This window comes from Anomaloglossus baeobatrachus, chromosome 4, assembly GCF_048569485.1.
Source record: "Anomaloglossus baeobatrachus isolate aAnoBae1 chromosome 4, aAnoBae1.hap1, whole genome shotgun sequence".
Taxonomy (NCBI): domain Eukaryota; kingdom Metazoa; phylum Chordata; class Amphibia; order Anura; family Aromobatidae; genus Anomaloglossus; species Anomaloglossus baeobatrachus.
This window is the reverse complement of record NC_134356.1, coordinates 394836320-394860498: the sequence shown is the minus strand read 5'-3', so window position 1 is coordinate 394860498 and position 24179 is coordinate 394836320. Positions and strand designations below refer to the sequence as shown.

The window sequence follows — 24179 nt, the reverse complement described above, 5'->3', positions numbered from 1 at the left end:
GTGTGTGTGTGTGTCTGTTCTTGTGTGTGTGTGTGTGTGTGTGTGTGTCTGTTCTTGTGTGTGTGTGTGTGTGTGTGTGTGTCTGTTCTTGTGTGTGTGTGTGTGTGTCTGTTCTTGTGTGTGTGTGTGTGTGTGTGTGTGTGTGTGTGTGTGTGTGTGTCTGTTCTTGTGTGTGTGTGTGTGTGTGTGTGTGTGTCTGTTCTTGTGTGTGTGTGTGTGTCTGTTCTTGTGTGTGTGTGTGTGTCTGTTCTTGTGTGTGTGTGTGTCTGTTCTTGTGTGTGTGTGTCTGTTCTTGTGTGTGTGTGTCTGTTCTTGTGTGTGTGTGTCTGTTCTTGTGTGTGTGTGTGTGTGTGTGTGTGTGTGTGTGTGTGTGTGTGTGTGTGTGTGTGTGTGTGTGTGTGTGTCTGTTCTTGTGTGTGTGTGTGTGTGTGTGTGTGTGTCTGTTCTTGTGTGTGTGTGTGTGTGTGTGTGTCTGTTCTTGTGTGTGTGTGTGTGTGTGTGTGTGTGTGTCTGTTCTTGTGTGTGTGTGTCTGTTCTTGTGTGTGTGTGTGTCTGTTCTTGTGTGTGTGTGTGTGTCTGTTCTTGTGTGTGTGTGTGTGTGTGTCTGTTCTTGTGTGTGTGTGTGTGTGTCTGTTCTTGTGTGTGTGTGTGTGTCTGTTCTTGTGTGTGTGTGTGTGTGTGTGTGTGTCTGTTCTTGTGTGTGTGTGTGTGTGTCTGTTCTTGTGTGTGTGTGTGTGTGTGTGTGTGTCTGTTCTTGTGTGTGTGTGTGTGTGTCTGTTCTTGTGTGTGTGTGTGTGTGTGTGTGTGTGTGTGTGTGTGTGTGTGTGTCTGTTCTTGTGTGTGTGTGTGTGTGTGTGTGTGTGTGTCTGTTCTTGTGTGTGTGTGTGTGTCTGTTCTTGTGTGTGTGTGTGTGTGTCTGTTCTTGTGTGTGTGTGTGTGTCTGTTCTTGTGTGTGTGTGTGTGTCTGTTCTTGTGTGTGTGTGTCTGTTCTTGTGTGTGTGTGTCTGTTCGTGTGTGTGTGTGTGTGTGTGTGTGTGTGTGTGTGTGTGTTCCGCCACTGCAGGACCTTGATGCGCTCACCTCGGGGCGAGAAGCCATTCCGTGTGGGGGCGGAGCCTGGGCGAGCGGCCAATCCGTGCAGGGGGGCGGACCGGAGGCGAGCGGCCAATCCGTGCGGGGGAGGAGCAGAGCGGCCAATCCGCGCGGGGGGGGGGGGCGAGGCCAGCGGCCAATCCGCTGTTTGTCACCGTAAGGACATGTATATATATATGGGGAAACGTGAAATGAGAAGGGGTTGTCCTAGTGGAAAAGCCCATTTACAAGAGCTGACTGAGGCCGTTAAGCAACTGCTATTCAGCTACATGAAAGTCGAACGGCAGTCATTTAATAGTCAATATATACAGGCCAAATGCACTACCATGTGTGCAGAGCTTATTAATACAATTGTTCTGTACACATCTACACAGGACGATGTGCTGCTTGGGGAGGATTTTTGAGCAAGCATAAAAATTAATTCACCCAATAAATTAGGTGACTGTCATGGGGGTGACTGTTGGCCTTTTTAAGGTGGTGTCACACACAGCGACGACGACATTGCTGCTAAGTCGCCATTTTCTGTGACGTAGCAACGACCTCAACAGCGACGTCGTTGTGCTAGGTTCACACACAACGACAAAGACGTCACTGTTACATCACCATTTCCTGTGACGTAACAGCGACCTTACATGATTGCTAGTAAGCTGTCAAACATGTAATTTTAAGCAGCGACGGAGCAGCGATCATAGCGACCTCGACGGTCGTTGGGACGTGTCACACGCGTCGCTATGCGACGACTCAGACCTTAATAGAGGCGTGGTATTTACCCCTAGACATGTTTTGCGTTGCCTCTTTTCACGCCCCTCTGTTCCGATTGGTGATCGCTACAGCGCCTTTGCAATGCCCTTTTCACGCCCCTCTGTTCCGATTGGTGATCACTACAGCGGTGCCTGATTGTGTCTTCCTTTGTTTGGCACGGTCACCCAAAGAACGACAAACTAGCGACACCAGAAAGACTCTACTACGTGGAACAAAGAATGGAACTTAAAGAATGAAATCACTAACTGTTACAGTGATTTCATTCTTTAAGTTCCATTCTTTGTTCCACGTAGTAACACCTTCGGCAAGTTACCCAATCGGAACGCTGTTATGACCACCAATCAGAGTTGTGGGGGCGTTTTAAAATACACCGCAAAAACACGCCCTTGTCCTGCCTTCAGTCCTACGTCACTGCCTTCAGCGTCGTCACGACCGTCACTGCTGCGGTGTCAAACACACGGATGCATGTGGCACAGTGGGATAGCAGCGATCTCGCAGCAGGGGGTCTGATCAGTGTTATATGTCACACACAGCGACGTCGCTGTTGAGATCATTGCTACGTCACAGAAAATGGCGACTTAGCAGCGATGTCGTTGCCATCGTCGCTGTGTGCGACACCATCTTTAGACAGGCTGACAATCAGGAAACAACTATTCCTATCTATACACGCTTGTTTAGTGTCATCAACCCGTCTAAATGGGCCCATACTACAATGAGAGACTGTAAATGAATGAAGGACTGAAGAGTGCAGACTAAAACGTGGTGCAATTTTAATAACCAAAAGTAAATACATGTGATTAAAGGTTAACCATGTTAAAGGTGCCTATAGTGTAAGTGACAAATCTACATATCAGTATTAAGTACAAGTCTAATCAAGCTAAGCAGCTAGTCAAGCTCGGAGCTACGGGAGGAAAGATGTATGCAGGTGTTCATATACATGACTGGGCCCAATAAAGTGTACTGTACAAGACGAATATGCCAAGAAATAGAACATTCACAGAGCATATGCTCAGATGCCTATATATACTTCAATTACCGTATCTATCCAAGTTAATAAATAATACCTTTTATGAGAACCCAAATAACCATAACACAGATTTTGTAAGTGGAGCTTTGGATATGTGGCTATTCATACAAGACGGGTATTTGTGTTTGCAAAGTTCACTTTGATAAACTAAAAATAAGAGAAAAAAAAAGAGGTAATGACTAATAATAAAAACAGTGGCAGGTTTCAGTGAGGCCAGACAGAGAAGAGGAAGTCAACATTTTGCCAGGGGAACAATGGCCGTTTGCTCAAGATCAGATATGATGTCAACCTACATTCGTTAGTATGAAATGCTAAAAGATTGATTTACATGGACAGGAAAGCCGAACAGATTTGGCCAAAAGCCATTTATTGGCTCAGTGATCAGGAATTATTAGCCGCAGGGGATTACAGAACACACAATGAACAAGACATACAGTATATTATACTGGGAGATCAGGTTTTAACATGGCTCATGATCTGTGATGCGGAATCTGTGATATTACATCAAGGTGTCTAATATAGTGACGCCCCATATAATGTGCCGAATACCAGGAGATAATTGGAACACTCTTCATCACACTCTCCCTATACACAGCACCCAGCCATTACAGCAGCAGTAATTAATAATAGAGACTCCAATATGCTCTGAATAGACCCCAATGCATCACTGTTTAGCCAGTTTGGTCAGTGGGACCTTTATTTTTTTTCTTTCAAACAGTGATCTTCTCGTAAAAACAAAAAGACAGGCATCCGTGTGCCGTCTATGCCTTGTATCAAAATGGACATGACAAATCTGACGTGACGAGCACCAAAGATTGTAGTGGGTACGGGTTTATCCATAAAAAAGTATACATTGCAAAACACAAAGTGTACACCTTATCAAATAGATCTTACAGCTGCAGAACACAGCAGGGGCATGCCTCTCCTGTACAAAAGAGTTTCTAGTCCTGCAATGCTAATCACAGGGTAATAAACCCTTTAGTTTACGTAAATAACAGCACACACACTGATGGGAAACAGTGTTTTTTGTTTTTTAACCCCCAACATTATGCGGTCATCAGCTTACACAGCAAAAACCTGTTAATAGGTTCCCTCTGTTAGCACAGATTGACTGTTCATACCACGTCCAGGTGCTTCGTGTACCATTCCAAACATTAGGTACACCTTCCCACCTATGGTATTTGTTTTCCCTCTATCCACACCCTTACTTTTCTGTGATAGACAGCACTGGCTTTACAAAGTCAGAGAGGGACAGTGATGCAAAGAACACAAGTAGGTGTGAAAGTGCACTTAAAAACAAAACAAAAACCCGCTGGAGTGATACTGAGGTGGTGCTTCTAATATAAAGTTCCCTAACCCCAGTCTTATACTCCCCTGTAGCCATCTTCACCTTCTAGTCACACCAGTCGAGAGATCCAGCAGGTCACAAACTGCAGACCAACCAATGTTTCATCGAGCACGTCAGAGATCACTCTTCTATGCAAATCTATGAGAGCCTCGTTCTGGCTCTCATACACTTGCACTGAGAGCATGGAACGTAACTTCAGACTTACTGCCAGTAAGAAGTTGCGGTCACAAGATGGCACCGTGGGACTGGAGCGGTGTCGGTAAAAGGGTGAAGATGCTGGAGGGTGAGTATAATACAGAGGGCAGGGACCTTAGATTACTTAGATTAAAATCACCACCCCAGCACTGAAAAAAAAAAAAAAAAAGAATATCAAACGCTGGAGTGGTGCTTTAAATCTTTGATTACGCCACGATGCACCGAACGCCAGTATTTTGTATGAACAGTCATTTTGTGCTGACTGACTACCAATAAGGAGATACTATATAAAATATAGAAATGTGGCACTCCTTCTATAATTGCTGGTGCTTGGATAGGGTCCCACCCCAGATCAAAAAATTGAAAAAAATCCAGCACTCAAAGCATTCAACTGAAATTGTTTTATATTTTATTCATTGATCTGTGTAATTATTAAAGACGTTTCGGTCATCCGACCTTCATCAGTTTACACTACAATAAAAAGATACATAAAAGATTTTTAAGTATACAGAAATAATGGCATTATACAATCATGGTAACAAGAAAAGGCAGAAATATTCACCACATTGTAATGCATGAATCATGAACTATGATATACAAAAAAATGTCAACAAAAAGACAAAAGTGAAGAATCTGTCAGTTGAGCCGCTTCACTAGCAGATATAATGTCCACCTAAAGATATAATTGAAATACAAATAAAATGTAGCATAATAGAACCATTATACAACAAAAGGGGAACCAAACAGGAAACCCAAAAATGTATCCAAAAAATGTGTATCTTGCTAATATAGAAGGACAAAGAGCCTAAGCACCAGCACTGAAACACTATTCTACTCTGATAAAACAGACAATACACAGAAATACCAAGCAATGGACACTCACCAGAAAGGGTTCTGTAGAAATATATGAAAAAGCTGGACCAGATGAAAAGCTGCCCGTCCGGGTCTGCAGTCAATGTAATCTGACAGTCCAATGTCCAGATTTAAATAGACCGCTCAATTAGCTCATTAACTTTTATGTACTCCCCAAAATTCATAAGACCTTGGTGAATCCTCCTGGTAGACCTATAGTGGCGGGCACAGATTCTATCCTTTCCCCTTTAGCTATCTTACTTGAGAAGATTATTACTCCTTTGACTAAAAACATTCCTTCTTTCCTGTTGGACACTGGTCACTTCCTAGAGGTGATTCGTGGGCTTGATATCATTCCATTTGATGCTTTTCTCGTGACTTGGGATGTGACAAGTTTATATACGTCTATTGTACATCAGAAGGGCATGTCAGCAGTTCGTGAGTTATTGTTACAACATAACTTTTCGAGTGATACAAGTGATTTCTGTCTGGACTTATTACAAATAGTGTTAACTGAAAATTTCTTTTTGTTTCAGGACATCTATTATATTCAAAAACAGGGGACCGCGATGGGGTCCAACGTAGCGCCCCCGTATGCAAATACGTACATGTCTTACTTTGAAGATACATTCATATATCCACATAAGGGATTTCAAGAGCACTGCAAGTGTTGGAAGCGATTAATTGACGACGTTTTTTGCATATGGGTTGGCCCGTTGGATTCCATCATGGAGTTCCATAATTATATTAACAGCATTTGGTCTGAACTTCAATTTGTTATACAATATGATTTACATCATATCAATTTTTTAGATGTCACTGTTACGAAATTAGAGAATGGACATTTACAAACTGATTTGTACATAAAGTCGACGGACAGGAATAACTTACTCGCATATGATAGTTGTCATCCCAAGGCCATGAAGAATTCTATACCTAAGTCCCAGTTTTCTTAGGGTACATAGGATTGTTAACCAACAAGAAATTAAAGTTACCAGATTACAGGAGATGAGGACTAAGTTTCTGGCGAGGGGTTATCCACAGGAGGTTTTGAATAGTGCTAGTGTGAATACCGAATCTTCTATTGGTAAGGCTAGAGATAAACGTTTGGCTTTCGTTCATACTTACCATCCCTTTTCTTACAAAATTCATAAATTCATCAGAAGTCATTGGAACATCTTGCGTAAAGGGTACCCTGAGGTGGAAGAATTTAAATCACCTTTTCTTCCTTGTTTTAGACGACCGTCCAATCTCAGTAATAAATTGGTGAGAGCTGATGTGGGCGCCGGTGTGACTGGACCCGTTCAAACTCATCTTTATACCCAGAGACGTGGTACTTTCCCATGTTTAAATTGTGCCCAATGCAGTAATGTGTTGAAAGGTGATAGAGTTTTGCATCCCTATAGTGGTCGGGGTTATCCAATTAGAGGTTTTTTCACCTGTGAGACATCTTATGTTGTATATGTAGTGAAGTGTCCTTGTGGCCTACTCTATGTAGGTGAAACCACCCAGACTGTTAAGGAACGTATATCACAACATAAATCCACCATCAGGTGCGAGAGATTGACTTTACCTCTTCCATCTCATTTTCATAAACAGGGACATAGTGTTAGTCAATTACGGTTCCAGGTGTTGGAGCAGGTTTTGCCAAATAGAAGAGGAGGTGATAGGGTTAAAAAATTGAAACAAAGGGAGGCGTTTTGGATTTTTACTCTTCAGACTTTGGAGCCCAAAGGCCTTAATCGTGATTTCGATACTTCTAGTTTTTTATAGCTTTACATTCATTTATGCCTACTTATTATTATCTTTTTCAGAGGAGTTGATCACTGACTTGATGATGGCCGGTCCCTTTAGGTATTTTCCTATAATTTTCTTTCTGTTTCTTTCTTAACATAATCCTCTTTCCTGCTTTTTCCCTAGTTTTAGTTTTTTTACACATTACTAATTTTCCCTTGATCCCTTTCTTCCATAGTCTTTCCTTCCCCTTCCCTCCCCCTTCCCCTTCCTCCCCTTCTCCCCTTCCCTCCCCCCCCCTTTTCCCCTCCTCCCCCCTTCCCCCCCCTCCCCCCTCCCCCAGCCAATCCCTACCCCCTCTCCTTTCCCTCCCCCCCCCCACCCCCCCTCCCCCTCTTATGTACATTCCCCTTAGCTTTTCTCTTTCTTTTTTTCTTTTTTCCTGTTTTTACTAGGGTTGATTATAGTTGATAAAAAATTATTAAATTGATTTCGAATAAATACACCATTCCCTTAGTCCTCTCATTTTATTTCTTCTATTTCTTCTTTTATTTGACCTTTTAGGTAATTTGTCTTCAAATAATGTTACCCATAGAGTCTCTTATTCATTACACTATTTTGGGCTTAATTACCCTTATTTCATGGTTATTGCATAAGGGGACATTGCCAGTCAGCGCAATTTTAACGCTTGCCAATCATCTGGTTTACATATTGCTAACCAGGATCGTCACTTCCGGTTTGCGGACCGGAAGTGACGTTCTGCGGTGAGGAGTGGCTGTCTGGGTATGTCTACAGTTGCCAACCATCAGGATTTACACATTGCCAGCCGGTGACGTCACTTCCGGTTTTCGGACCGGAAGTGACGCTCCGTGACGTCACTTCCGGTTTTCGGACCGGAAGTGACGCTCCGTGATGTCACTTCCGGTCTCCGGACCGGAAGTGACGCTCTGGAACTTGTTAATGAGCTAATTGAGCGGTCTATTTAAATCTGGACATTGGACTGTCAGATTACATTGACTGCAGACCCGGACGGGCAGCTTTTTCATCTGGTCCAGCTTTTTCATATATTTCTACAGAACCCTTTCTGGTGAGTGTCCATTGCTTGGTATTTCTGTGTATTGTCTGTTTTATCAGAGTAGAATAGTGTTTCAGTGCTGGTGCTTAGGCTCTTTGTCCTTCTATATTAGCAAGATACACATTTTTTGGATAAATTTTTGGGTTTCCTGTTTGGTTCCCCTTTTGTTGTATAATGGTTCTATTATGCTACATTTTATTTGTATTTCAATTATATCTTTAGGTGGACATTATATCTGCTAGTGAAGCGGCTCAACTGACAGATTCTTCACTTTTGTCTTTTTGTTGACATTTTTTTGTATATCATAGTTCATGATTCATGCATTACAATGTGGTGAATATTTCTGCCTTTTCTTGTTACCATGATTGTATAATGCCATTATTTCTGTATACTTAAAAATCTTTATGTATCTTTTTATTGTAGTGTAAACTGATGAAGGTCGGATGACCGAAACGTCTTTAATAATTAAACTTTGCACTGACGAGGGGCAAGCACCCCGAAACACCGTGTCTGCAAATTGGGATTCTGATCTGGCTTATATATCCTGAGTCATATTGCAATGGATTGTTGAAAATCCACTTGTGACTTTTAGGATCGCTACTTCCAATAGGTGGCGCTGTGCTAGAGTTTGTCTCCTTTACTGGAGAGACAATTTGAATATTTCCCAGAGGGGCATTGCAGCTATAAGTCCCCTTACCTGGCAGCCAGACTGGCTTGCAAAGTCTCCTTAAGGAGAATAGTGTTCCCCCGTGGTCCCCACATAGCTTTCTCATGAGCCAGATCAGACACCCCCATACTTTGCACTGACGAGGGGCAAGCACCCCGAAACACCGTGTCTGCAAATTGGGATTCTGATCTGGCTTATATATCCTGAGTCATATTGCAATGGATTGTTGAAAATCCACTTGTGACTTTTAGGATCGCTACTTCCAATAGGTGGCGCTGTGCTAGAGTTTGTCTCCTTTACTGGAGAGACAATTTGAATATTTCCCAGAGGGGCATTGCAGCTATAAGTCCCCTTACCTGGCAGCCAGACTGGCTTGCAAAGTCTCCTTAAGGAGAATAGTGTTCCCCCGTGGTCCCCACATAGCTTTCTCATGAGCCAGATCAGACACCCCCATACTTTGCACTGACGAGGGGCAAGCACCCGAAACACTGTCTGCAAATTGGGATTCTGATCTGGCTTATATATCCTGAGTCATATTGCAATGGATTGTTGAAAATCCACTTGTGACTTTTAGGATCGCTACTTCCAATAGGTGGCGCTGTGCTAGAGTTTGTCTCCTTTACTGGAGAGACAATTTGAATATTTCCCAGAGGGGCATTGCAGCTATAAGTCCCCTTACCTGGCAGCCAGACTGGCTTGCAAAGTCTCCTTAAGGAGAATAGTGTTCCCCCGTGGTCCCCACATAGCTTTCTCATGAGCCAGATCAGACACCCCCATACTTTGCACTGACGAGGGGCAAGCACCCCGAAACACCGTGTCTGCAAATTGGGATTCTGATCTGGCTTATATATCCTGAGTCATATTGCAATGGATTGTTGAAAATCCACTTGTGACTTTTAGGATCGCTACTTCCAATAGGTGGCGCTGTGCTAGAGTTTGTCTCCTTTACTGGAGAGACAATTTGAATATTTCCCAGAGGGGCATTGCAGCTATAAGTCCCCTTACCTGGCAGCCAGACTGGCTTGCAAAGTCTCCTTAAGGAGAATAGTGTTCCCCCGTGGTCCCCACATAGCTTTCTCATGAGCCAGATCAGACACCCCCATACTTTGCACTGACGAGGGGCAAGCACCCCGAAACACCGTGTCTGCAAATTGGGATTCTGATCTGGCTTATATATCCTGAGTCATATTGCAATGGATTGTTGAAAATCCACTTGTGACTTTTAGGATCGCTACTTCCAATAGGTGGCGCTGTGCTAGAGTTTGTCTCCTTTACTGGAGAGACAATTTGAATATTTCCCAGAGGGGCATTGCAGCTATAAGTCCCCTTACCTGGCAGCCAGACTGGCTTGCAAAGTCTCCTTAAGGAGAATAGTGTTCCCCCGTGGTCCCCACATAGCTTTCTCATGAGCCAGATCAGACACCCCCATACTTTGCACTGACGAGGGGCAAGCACCCCGAAACACCGTGTCTGCAAATTGGGATTCTGATCTGGCTTATATATCCTGAGTCATATTGCAATGGATTGTTGAAAATCCACTTGTGACTTTTAGGATCGCTACTTCCAATAGGTGGCGCTGTGCTAGAGTTTGTCTCCTTTACTGGAGAGACAATTTGAATATTTCCCAGAGGGGCATTGCAGCTATAAGTCCCCTTACCTGGCAGCCAGACTGGCTTGCAAAGTCTCCTTAAGGAGAATAGTGTTCCCCCGTGGTCCCCACATAGCTTTCTCATGAGCCAGATCAGACACCCCCATACTTTGCACTGACGAGGGGCAAGCACCCCGAAACACCGTGTCTGCAAATTGGGATTCTGATCTGGCTTATATATCCTGAGTCATATTGCAATGGATTGTTGAAAATCCACTTGTGACTTTTAGGATCGCTACTTCCAATAGGTGGCGCTGTGCTAGAGTTTGTCTCCTTTACTGGAGAGACAATTTGAATATTTCCCAGAGGGGCATTGCAGCTATAAGTCCCCTTACCTGGCAGCCAGACTGGCTTGCAAAGTCTCCTTAAGGAGAATAGTGTTCCCCCGTGGTCCCCACATAGCTTTCTCATGAGCCAGATCAGACACCCCCATACTTTGCACTGACGAGGGGCAAGCACCCCGAAACACCGTGTCTGCAAATTGGGATTCTGATCTGGCTTATATATCCTGAGTCATATTGCAATGGATTGTTGAAAATCCACTTGTGACTTTTAGGATCGCTACTTCCAATAGGTGGCGCTGTGCTAGAGTTTGTCTCCTTTACTGGAGAGACAACTTTAATAATTACACAGATCAATGAATAAAATATAAAACAATTTCAGTTGAATGCTTTGAGTGCTGGATTTTTTTCAATTTTTTTTACCAATAAGGAGAGACGTATGCTGACAATCAGTGGAGGGGGAAACACATAGCTGAGAAACAGATTTGCTTTCCTTTTTTTGCCTTAAAGGGAACCTGTCAGCAGAAATTTTGCAATAAACCTAAAAGATTCCCTCTCTGTGCAGCTCCTCGGCTGCATTCTAGCAAAGTTCCTGTTATTGTGCCCCTGTGAGACCAAAATAAAGACTTTATAAAGTCTTACCTTTTTGTATGCTATCTTTTTTATGCACACAGGGGCTGTCTTGCGTCCGTTAGTCGCCCTCCTGCCGCTTTACGCCGTCCCCCATCGCTCATTTCCATAACTGAGGACGCCGCCAGTGCTCCCGAGGTCTCGCGCATGCACCATGCCACTCTCGCGGGACTGAGCACTGTGCACAGTGTGACCTCTGGTGACGTGATTGCACAGATGTGAGATTATGGGCGGTGCTGTGATTGTCATCAGCAAGTGCCCGCCCATAATCTCGTGCCCGCGCTTTCCCCTCTGCCTCCACTGTTCTGCGCAAGCGCTGGCCAGATGAACCCACGTCACCTCTTACCCATCTTTACCTGGAGCAGGAAATAGATGGGAGGAGCGGAGCAGCATAACGGTGGAGGCAGAGTGAAAAGCAGGGGCACGAGATTATTGGCGGGTAGTTGATGATGACAATCACAGCGCCACCCATAATCTCACGCCTGCGCAATCACGTCACCAGCAGTCACAATGCACAGTGCTCAGTCCCGCGAGAGTGGCACTGGGCATGCGCAAGACCTCGGGAGCACTGGGCAGCGTCCTGAGGTATGGAAATGAGCAATGGGGGACAGCGTAAAGCGGCAGGAGGGTGACTAACGAACGCAAGACAACCCGCCCACGTGTACATAAAAAAAAAAAAAAAAAGATTAGCATACAAAAAGGTAAGACTTTATAAAGTCTTTATTTTGGTCTCATAAGGGGCACAATAACAACAGGAACCTTTCCAGAATGCAGCCCAGGAGCTGCAGAGGGGAATCTTTTAGGTTTATTGCAAAATTTCTGCTGACAGGTTCCCTTTAAGGCCCATTTATAAAGGAGATAGAGTGTGGAAAGTGAGTGGTCAGAGACTTGGCTTGCAAAATGGAAGGAAATTTTTAATAAATATTAAGAAAGTCGTTTAACTTTGCATTTAAGAAGTAAAATTATTCAATTCTGTGCACCGGTGTTCAGGATTTTAAAAACATTTTTTGTGGTATTTCTAATGTCCCGTGGAGAAGCCTATGGGAATAAAAGCCACAAATGCCAAATATGTATAGCCAATTCCATAATTTCTACACTGTGGAGCATTTTCAAACAAAAAAAAAAAAGTGTGGGAAAAAAAATGCGAAATGTTGCATGAAGCCGACCTTGCTGTAGAATTTTTTTTTAACAAAGCTGCAAAAGTTGTTTTTATACTAGCTAAATACAGACCCAATTACAATTTAACACGTCGCTGTTTTCCCATTTCTATCATATATATGATGACACATCTATTAGCTTTTGTATGACAGTAAATGTCACTACAGACACATGTTGAAAACATTAAAAAGATATATAAAGGGAAGCTGTCAGCGGGATTCCACAGCCCTAACTATTTATATGTGCAGATAATACTTTCAAAGACAAATCCAGCAATACCTTTACATGACCAGCCTTCTACCGTTCCTGAGAAATCAGCGTTTAACTTGATGTGCAAATAGTTACGAAAGATCTGAAGCCTCCGTCACTCTAGCTCTATTTACCACCCAGCGCCACCTCCTCCTTCTTGACTGACAGCCTCTATGCCAGGTGACTTCAGCAAAAAAAAAAGCTGTTAGGTCTACAGGAGGCCATGTTGGCTAGGGAATAGAGCTGCAGTGACAGAGGTTTCAGAGTTAACATATTAATTTGCATATCCATATTAAACACTGACTTCTCAGAAACTAGGAACAGCCGGCCATATAAAAGGTATTGCTGGACTTATTTTTGAGAGCGCTACATGTCCATAGAATAGTTTCGGGTGTGAAATACTGGTAACAAATTCCCTTTAAGGCAAGTTTAAAAGCCTCCAACCCAGCAGCATTGATATCTGTATGACAATATTCCCTGCCTAACCAGCCCTGTATATGGTTCACTAAAACTAATGTTTAAAAAAAGGATTTAGAAACTTTGCTAATTAGGGTCTTGACTAGTCGATGGGGCGTTAGTTTACAGACACTAAATCAGCCTCTTTTCATGTTATCACACCCCTATGAGCGTGATAACATGATTTCCACGAGCCAGCATCATCGCTAACTCCTGGAAATCTTGCGCATTGCGCATGTGCACGGCTTTGGTCACTCACACTGAACCTGAGGGTGAGTGTATGCGTCCTGGCTTGATAGAGGCGCACTGCGCATGCTGTTAAGTACAGAGGCTATTCTCCCGATCGTATGCAGTTGCCTCTCTGAAGCAGAGAGTGCGAACACCTGACTTCACATACTCAATGTGCGTGAACATGCGCGAGAGTTCCAGAACTGGTGGGGACGCTGGCTTGTGGAAATTGTGTAATCACCCCCACAAAGGCGTGATAGCATAGAAAAGGAGCCTACTAGTCTGGGAAAACTAACAACCCATCGACTAGTCAAAGAACTAAGGAATAGCAGCGTTTTTAAATCCTTTTTTAAACATTGATTTTAGTGAATAACAGACAGGGCTGCTAAGGTAGGGACTATTGTCACACAGATATCAATGCTGCCTGGGTTGGAGAGCATAGGGGACATGACAGGTTTCCCTTAAGCAAAAGTGTATTTAAGCCTACAGCCTTGCAGGCAAGAAGAATGATACAAGTCAAACTGGATGCAGACAGGAGGGACACTGGTCATTCCATGCTATGAAAGGCTCAATGTTGTAATAAACATGCAGAGTAATGAGCGCTTTGCCGATGTTGGCATAACAGCAGTGCAAATAAACAGAAGGCTTTTCAGTGCAAACGTATTCATTTTGGCACGGCGCCTTTCCACCGCACATCACTAAGCTTCAATCAAGGCAGCAAAAACGAAAAACATTCACATGAACAAGGCATTCAAATGGTTACACTGAGATCCTCATAGACACTGGTTACTTCACATTTAACCATAGCGAGGCATACAGCAATCCTATTGTTGAGGAGAACACTGAAAATAAGACCATATCCAAGGGGCACACAAAACTTCCCTTGTCTTCGGGATGTGGTCGCCCGCGCTGGCTCCGAGCAAGCTCTGTGACCATGCTTGGATGTCACCAGACAGATGCTTCACACAGCACAAGACAATCACTATGTGGAACAAGGAGACGTTTTTGTGATAATACGCCACACCACAACACACAGGACCATTAGTGGGATGAGTGCAGTGTAAAGGAACACCATTCTACCTTAGGTTTATTGCAAAGGTATGGCTCACCACCAACTCTCCCCAGCCCTGAAAGAGAGGGATATTTAGAGGATAGGTTATGGGATGCAGATACCATCACCTTATATATGCACATAATGCAAGCACAACACAGAAATAAGCAGAATAACAATAAAGTATACATAAATATATTTCTATCTAGGGCCTGGGCTACACAACATGGAGAGCATAGTTGGACACCAGCTTATTATTTGTATATGTATACTTGTATAATATGAAAGCAGCACCATACAACGTAGGATATGGGGCCTGCATTGCCCACAATTGCACAGCCATAGAAGGTATGCAGGTACAACACTAGAGACAGTCACTGTCTTATTAGTAAAATAAACATAAAAGGTGCTTTCCGTTGCAGGTATTTGTGTGAGTCATTTGTTTTTCTTTTATATATTTTTAGGCTTTATAACTATAACAGTATCACTGTAGCAGTCAGATGTCCACATGTCTATATTCACTGGTTACCTACGGTAGATTCTGAGAGTTGTCCAAGTGTTTCTTAGGCTGAGTTCACACGTCCCTGAAAAACACGCACGTTTTTCACGGACGTGTCAGAGGTGCATATTGCCCTCGGTGAGCTGTGTGTATGGCACACGTGTGTTCTCCATGATAACACACAGAGAACGGGAACTTTCTGCTCACCTGTCCCTGGCGTCGCTGTCTGTGGTGCTGATCTTCGGTCTCCGGTCCTGCCGACTCCCCGCTGCTGCTGCTTCCGGCCGCAGTGAAGTGAATATTCAATTAGCATAATGAGCGGCGGTCGGCAGCAAGTGACAGCAGCGGCAGAGACAGGAGGGCAGGAGAAGGAGAGTAACGTTTTGGTTTTTTTCTCGCAGACACATGTCTTTTCTCCGGTGCGTGTCACACGGAACACATCAGTGTGTGTTACGTGTGACACGTTTGCGTTCCGTGTGACACCCGTGATGCCGGAGATAAACGGACATGTCGGCATGAAAAACACACGGACACACGTAAGTACGGAACGGACACACGTTCCGTGCGAAAATACGTGTGTCCAAAATATTAGGAATACATAGGTCCACGTGTGTACGTGTCTCCGGTACGTGAGAAAACTGCCAAACACGTACCGGAGACACGTGCGTGTGAAGGAGGCCTTAGGCTGAGGTCACATGTCCAGTAATTATCCATTAGAACGGACCCAGCAGCAATTAGTTGGCAAAAAAAAAAAAGTTGTGAAAACAAAACTTTGTCAGTTTTCAAAAAACTCATTTTATCTGGATCAGTTTTTATTTTTTTTTCTTAACATTGAAATCTACAGAAAACAGACCAATTAGTGGATTACTATTGAGCCATCCGTTTTTCCTATCATTTGTAAAGGATCTGTTCTTTTCTTACTGGATCAGTTTTAAATGGAAGATCAATATCAGTTACTGGATCCATAAACTCAGGGTTATTAAAAAAACAAATGGATCCAGCTGAAATCAATTATTTAAAAACGGACAAAAAAAAAGTTGTCTACGCAGTTTTTTTTGCCAACAGTATGCTGCTGGATCCATTCTAACGGGTGATTACTGGACATGTGAACTTAGCCTTAGAAGGGTTGCTCCAGGCTGAGAACCTGCTGATGATCAGATTTTCTTTCTAGAGACACATTATACTTTGCCAATAATAATCAGGGAGAAATGGGCCATTCAAAGAAAGAACAGCCATGAAAACATTGTCGCGCTAGAATCTATAGTGGAAGCAGGCCTTTGCAATAACAGTGGAGGGCCCAATCAGGACATTATTGATCCGCCCAGACACAATGTGATTTCATTGATGTATGAACAATGGTTTTAAAAACTGATCTGTCTCCAGTCCGTGATACTCAGAGCCGGTCCTGTTCTCATCCGCTTTACGGATCAGGCGCAGCCATTATGTCTATGTGGATGCAGGTAACACGGATGACACACTGAACAAGTACTTGGCACTTCAGTGCAACATCTGAGTCCATCAGTCTTACCAATACATTGTCTGAAGGCTCTTAACAGTCTACCTATATCAGTGAAGTAAAAATGGAAATTACTAGAATTAAACTAGGTTGACATCGGGGGGGGGGGGGAGCGTTGGTCCATTTCTATCAGCAACACTCACATGGACATGTGATGTAAACAATGATATTCTATGTGCACAGGACAATCACTGCGTACATGAAGTGCGGCCATCCTATATAACAGGCGATTAGATGACTGCAAATGGTCAAGTAACAGCCACAATCACTTCGTGTAAATGCGCCCTTAGACTGGCCAATTTACATTGAACAGTTGGGGTATAAAGAGCAGACTGCTATACAACCATGAGCACAGAATGATCCATACTACATTGCCCTGTACGCGCAGAATATCATTGTCCTCGGCGGCACATGTACTGTTTACACAAGGCGATGTTTACTGAGAACACAGATTTTTAAAGGAACCTAAAAATTATTTCACCCGACAAACAAGAGTTTTGGTCATTCATCACGTAATCGGCAGCCTGTTCAGTCAGTCCGATCATAGGTGAACAAGCGTCCTTAGAAACACTCATTTAATTGACTGGAGTAAATGTGCTCTTTGGGCTTTTACACATCCATGATCGTTTTGTAGAGATATATGAGGCTGTCACGCTCGGGTCGGGAGAGCTGCAGCCAGTCCGAGCATCTGGCTGATGTGTGAACGGCCTCCTGCGCAGAGCGAGAACGCCTCCTCACAAAGGTTTTCAGCAGCCGGACCCCCAGGATTAGGCTAGTGTGACCCCACTCCAGGTGATGAGCGGAGAGCACATGCATTTTCCCTGCGGCAGGCTTGTAGTAAGGATGGCCAGGTCAGCAGTGAGAGCAGCTTGTGGCCAATTGAGGACAGAGAGAAGCCTGGTAATTTAAGATCCACTCATGATGGGGCTTGGTCCAGGGCACAGCCGCATTCCTACATACTTCTGCTCTGGAGAGGAGTATCTCAGGAATGTCCTGGCCGCCATGTCTGGAAGGTGACAGGTAGACACTGTCATGAATAAACATCATGCCCACACTATCATGGTGATGTCACCTAGGGTTCTACCCACTACTAAGAGAAGTGTCACAGAGAGGAACCATCCTGAAACAGCTCAGGCACTAATGATGGCTGCACAGGACCAGCTGGATTACACTGGGCAGAGCCCACACTACACCCTGTGGTGGGCACAGTGCCCGGCCCCGACCACTCAGCAGGCGCCCCTCTGAAGCAAGAAGTGATGACAGGAACACCTGTACAACCAGCAGTACCTAGTGTCACCCATCAGTCATGTCACCACATCACCATGGCAACCACCCTGTGGAGGTGCTCAGCCCGGTCCCGGAGCGCGGAGCAGCACCTGCCCACTACTACAACTCGAACTTTTCCCCAGCACTCACCCATAGCTGGGACAGGACGCGGTCTCGGCGGCTCCCTCAGCTGCGTACCACTCCGGGACTCCCGGGCACTGCACTACCCCAGCCGGACATCCCCGCTCCTCTCAGCGCCTTCCGGTGCACCCGCCTCACTGCTGGGGGCCAACTTCCGCATCTCACAGGGAGCCCGGCCCCACCCTCGACACGTCACCAGCCACGCCCACTGCTAAGGGAACGGCTCCTCCCATTGGCTGGGGCACTGGGTCAAGAGGAGGCAGGCGGCGGAGATCTGGGCGTGACGTCATCAAGGCGGCGACGTGGTCAGGGCGTCTGGCTCAGCGATGCTAAACACTGCTATTAATAGCCGGGCTCAGTAATCCCATTGTGTGGGGATATGGAGAGTGACAGCAATGCTGCTCCGTGTGCGGGAGGGCGGGAATATGGAGGTGTGACAGGGTGACATTACTCAGCCGGAAACCGAGGAAGCTACTGCTGAACGCACACAGGATAACATGGGCCTGATTCATCGAGGGGTTCACTGCATGCTGCCGCGAAGTAGGCACTTTCTGCATTTTCACATTAGTTTCTCCCAACTCGGGGCATGGAGAAGCCCACCTGATAAATCCAACAAGTGTGGCATATGTAACACCAGAAATGTTACCCCAGCCTGCTGGCGGAGGGGCACACCAGTGAGAAGATGCCACGATTTCTTTAACCCCTTCAGCCCCCGGGCGTTTCCCGTCTTTCCGTTTTTGTTTTTTGCTCCCCTTCTTCCGAGAGCCGTAACTTTTTTATTTTTCTGTCAATCTTGCCATATGAGGGCTTGTTTTTTGCGGGACAAGTTGTACTTTTAAATGAAACCAAAGGTTTTGCCTTATAGTTTACTGGAAAATAGCAAAAAACTTCCAAGTGTGAAAAAACTGCAAAAAAAAAAACTGATGTCTGGGTGTGATGCCTCAGGTCGGTGCGAGTTTGTAGACACCAAACATGAATAGGTTTACTTGTATCTAAGGGGTTAAAAAAAATCATAAGTTTGTCCAATAAAAGTGGCGCACGTTTTACGCCATATTCCGTGACCCGTAGTGTTCTCATTTTTCTGGATCTATGGCTCAGTGATGGCTTATTTTTTGCGTCTCGAGCTGACGTTTCTAATGGTACCATTTTTGCGCAGATGCTACGTTTTCATCGCTTGTTATTGCATTTTGCGCAAAACTTGTGGCGACCAAAAAACGTAATTTTGGCGTTTAGAATTTTTTTGCCGCTACGCCGTTTACTGATCAGATTAATTGATTTTATATTTTGATAGATCGGGCGTTTCTGAACTCGGCGATACCAAATATGTGTATATTTTTTCTTTTATTAACCCTTTAATTTTCAATGGGGCGAAAGGGGGGGGATTTGAACTTTTAGTTTTTTTTGTTTTTTTTTATTTTTTAAAACTTTGGGGTAGCAAAACCTTGGTGACAGATTCACTTTAATGGTTTTGGGGAGCCTGTCTCTATGGGGGATTCCCTTCATTGGGAATCATGGCTTTCCTGCATTTAGCATATTGCTAGCGCTGTCCTTCAATTCCCAGGACATCTCAGTCATTTTGTGGTCTTTAGAGGTGATAATGTGGACTCCACATAGGTATTGCATCTACAGCAGCTTCATGGCTTGTTGGATATCAATTGCACTTGACACTTTATAAATTGTTCATGCTGCTTTAGTTGCACTATACCTGCCATTGTACCCAGCACTTTATGATTATGTATTATATGCTGCTATATTTATAGTGTGCCTGCAAGAATTGCTAGCCAGGACTTTGTACTTGTATTCCATCTACCTCTAATCCTCCCTGTATATGTTGCAGCCATCATTGGGGGCTATTACTTCATTCACAAACCCCCTTTCCCCATTTTTGTCTTTTATGGTTTTATATGGCTATTTTTTCCTTTTTTTGTGTCTTGCTCATGTCACACATTAATAAACATTGTTATTGCTTTGCACCATTTATTACTCCATGTTCTCTTGTTTTTTCCATATCGATTAGGAGTATGTGCTAGACACATGTTTGCCCCATTTTAGGCATCCGTGTCTTCCAATACAATAAGTTATGGTTATGAGGTATTGTTTTCTCATCACTTTAATGGTTGCAGAGCTGCACAGTTCCACCAACTGTATTGTGGCCATGTCTGGGTACTGCATAGCCGCTTTGTAGCCAAATCAATAGTTGGCGGACCTGCAGTACCGGCTGCGGCCACTATTCCAACAACAGATCTGTGCTATGCAGCTCTACAACTGAATAGTTCCAGTTGGCGGCACCAAGAACAGCTGATCGGTGGGGGCTAGAGGTCGCACCCCCACTGATTACACATTGAGGGCCTATCCTGAGGATAGCTCTTCAATGTTAAAGACAGTACCTGTAATCAATGAGGCCCTAAGTGTTTGGGATATTACCTGCTTAGACTTGCACTACAGTTCAAACGTTTAGGGTCACTTAGATATGTCCTTATTATTGAAAGAAAAGCACATCTTTTTTTCAATGAAGCTAACATTAAATTAAACAGATAAACACTCTATACATGGTTAATGCGGTAAATGACTATTCTAGTTTCAAACATCTGGTTTTTAATGCAATATCTATGTAGGTGTATAGAGGCCCACTTCCAACAACCACTACTCCAGTGCTCTAATTGTATACTGTGTTTGCGGTGTTAGAAGGCTAATGGATGTTTAGAAAACCCTTGTGCAAGTATGTTAGCACAGCTGAAAACAGTTTTGCTGATTAATGAAGCTATAAAACTGACCTTTCTTTGAGCTAGTTGAGAATCTGGAGCATTACATTTGTTGGTTCCATTAAACTCTCAAAATAGCCAGAAAAAGAGAAATTGCCAAGAAACTGAAGATTTCCAGAGTAGAAAAGGAAGTGGTAGGCTCCGCTGTACAACTGAGCAACAAGACAAGTACATTGGACTCTCTAGTTTGAGAAATCGACGCCTCACAGGTCCTCAACTGGCAGCTTCATTAAATTGTACCTACAAAAGGCCAGTGTCAAAGTCTACAGTGAAGAAGCGACTCCGGGATGCTGGGCTTCAGGGCAGAGTGGCAAAGAAAAAGCCGTATCTGAGACTGGCTAATAAGAGGAAAAGATTAATATGGGCAAATGAACAGACATTGGAAAGAGGAAGATTGGGAAAAAAGTGTTGTGGACAGACGAATCGAAGTTTTAGGTTTTTGGATCACACAGAAGAACATTTGTGAGACGCAGAGCAACTGAAAAGATTGTCATCCACCGGCTCTGTCTGTCTGTCGCATCCTGATTAACGGTCACCCGTGAAGGACTCACCGGTAACCGCTAATCTCTTGAGTGACTGAAGTAAGCAGCGCGATCAGCGGTGCTGTCACTCAGGTTACCCGCGGCCACAGCTGGAGTTCGCCACCTGAGAGCGATAGCCACGGGTAACCTGAGTGACAGCACTGCTGATCACTTCAGCCACTCGGGCGACTTGCTGTCACAGTTGGAGGATCCAGTGGTGGCAGCAAGTAACCTGAATGACATCATTGCTGATCGTGTGGCTCACTTCAGTTGCTGCGTGGAGCTGACAGAGAGCGGTCGTAGTCTGTGGCCGCTCCTGTCAGCTTTATGTAGCAGAGCTGGATGCGTCGCGGGACCTCGTGTAGATTACGTTGGACCTGGAGGGGTATTTGGGGATTAATAAAGTGGTGAAAGAGGGTGTTTTTGTCTTTTATTCCAAGTAATGGATTTTTTCGGATGTATGTTTTTATTTTAAGTTACAGGTTAATCATGGAAGGTATCTCGGGGAGACGCCTGCCATAATTAACCTAGGACTTAGTGGCAGCTATGGCCTGCTGCCATTCACTCCTTATTACCCCGATTTCCAACGGACCAGGGCAATTCGGGATGAGCAGGGTAGAGTCCCGGGACTATCGCATCTAATGGATGCGGCAATTCCGGGCGGCTGCTGGCTGATATTGTTAGGCTGGGGGGCTCCCCATAACGTGGAGCTCCCCATCCTGAGAATACCAGCCTTCAGCCATGTGGCTTTACCCTGGCTGGTATCAAAATTGGGGGGGGGGGGGGGGGCGGCACATCGTTTTTTTTTTAAATTATTTATTTCACTGCATGATATAGACCCGTCCACCGGCACCTGTGATTGGTTGCAATGAGACAGCTGTCACTCAGCGTGGGGGCGTGTCTGACTGCAACCAATCATAGGCGCCGGTGGGAGGGGAAAGCAGGGAATACGAGATGGAATAATGAGCGGCCGGCATTTTCAAAAGAGGAAAAGCCGCCGGAGCTTTGTGACAGCTGTGCAGCGCCGTGCCTGTGATCGGTCAGTATGAGAGAGGGGGAGAGACCGACCGACGGACAGAGAGAGAGAGACAGACAGAGCGATCAACTGACAGAGAAAGAGACCGACCGACAGAGAGGGATTGACCAACATCGATAGACAGAGAGAGATTGACCGGCTTCGACAGAGAGAGAGGGATTGACCAACATCGATAGACAGAGAGAGATTGACCGGCTTCGAGAGAGAGAGAGAGACCGACCGCCGGACAGAGAGAGGGAGAGAGACAGACAGAGCGACCAACTAACAGAGAAAGAAACCGACAGACAGAGAGATTGACCGACATCGACAGAGAGACTGAAAAGACCTGCGTTTTGCTTGTCAACAAAGCATGCGGAACGCAAAAAAAAATGCAGTCCAAGTGCATTTTGGTTGCATTTTGACCCATATAATTGATTTCAATGGGTGGAGAACGCAGCTACAACGCACAAAAGAAGTGACTTGCTGCTTTTTTTTTTTCACAGAGCGATTTTTGGCATCCAAAACGCTGCGTTTAAAAACGCAGCGTACGCATTGAATTTTCAGACTTCTCATAGACTTTGCTGAGGAAGCAGAACGCATGCAATTTGGCACTGAAACGCTGCAGTTCAAAACACAGCATTAACGCCGGAAAAAATGCAACGTGCGCACATAGCCTTATGGAATTCATGTCAGGTGGCGGACTGGCCTGTGGAAGCCTCCATTTGCCTTTTTTGCCAGCATGGTTTCAGCCTTGTGGCAAGGAGTTCCATCTTTCATGAATAAAATGGATGTTTAGCATCAAAACTAAGAATATTGGGTGTTTTTCCGATATTATTAGTAATCACGCATTGAATTTTCGGACTTCTCATAGACTTTGCTAAGGAAGCAGAACGCATGCAATTTGGCACTGAAACGCTGCAGTTCAAAATGGAACAAAGTGCAGTTCAAAATCAGATTACAGCTGTTGCCTATTGAAGAGAGTGGATGGGGAAGTAGAAGGAGTCAAAGGTAAAGGGACACACAGAGAAGCTGCTCAGCTCCAGTACCAAGGACAACCTGGTATTTGGGACAGGGACAGTACTAATGAAAAGTCCAATAAAAATGCAGAAATAAATCTGGCTATTCTATTGTTGCTTGCCCATATTTCCTGATGTTGACACCGGCTCACATGGGTTTGTATTCAGTCATAAAAAACTCTAGTGTCAAGTTCTTGTTAGTAAATGAACACAAATAAATTGTAAAAAAAAAACCTAACAAATTATTAGTGAAATATCTATTTTCCCACTAGTTAGTATAGGATAAAGATTCTGGGGGAGATCTGTTCTCATGAACTCGGAATGTTTTACAGTCACATTTATTGTGAGTTGTCTTTTCCTCCTGCAGTTACTTCTCCATGAACCCTGTCAGGGGTCAGTGATAGAGAAGCAATCATGAGGATAACATTGAATGACAGTAGCACTTATTGCTTGTAGCTGCTGTTACTATATCTATGCTATTTCAGCAGCAGTAGCTTTAGGCGGAGGTAAAATGAAGTGCCCCTATCCCTGGTGACTGATAGTGGTAACTTGGGGGCCAGAACAGATGACAATTTTCAGTTTTTCATGTGGCATCCTACATTGCTTCAAGCCTTTCATTCACATTGATGTGACCTTATATCTTCCCTTTAGTGGGATGAAATAGCAAACAATAACCTTTTTGGCTAGGATACCCTCAAAAGATTGGTCAGTGTTCAGAAATCCTCTAAGATTTTAAGAAGGAACTGTTTCCATTTTTTTTATGTGCACTAACATTTCAGTGTCAGTCAGTTTTGGCACAGTAAAGTCGATTGTTGTGTTGTCAAAAATCTTTGTGATACAGATTATCACTTTAATATTCAGTTGGGGGTTTTTTTATATTTCCTGACTCTTCTTTTAATAAGAGTTGAGATCTAAGTGTGCTATCTAATCTGATCACACAGCTAAGTGTACCGTCTCACTAAACGACGTACCAGCGATTCTGACCACAAT

At 44.3% G+C, this 24179-nt stretch overlaps 1 protein-coding gene across 1 annotated transcript in view; it reads right to left on the bottom strand.

The window, feature by feature from the left end:
- The window catches only part of USP6NL (USP6 N-terminal like), a 257526-nt gene extending 239469 nt beyond the window's left edge, over positions 1 to 18057 (bottom strand). Inside the window, exon 1 of the mRNA XM_075345279.1 lies at positions 17885 to 18057. Within this exon, the coding sequence (XP_075201394.1) occupies positions 17885 to 17888 (4 nt within the window). The 5' untranslated portion in view covers positions 17889 to 18057. The remainder of the gene's footprint in view (positions 1 to 17884) is intronic.
- Positions 18058 to 24179: the final 6122 nt, after the last annotated feature.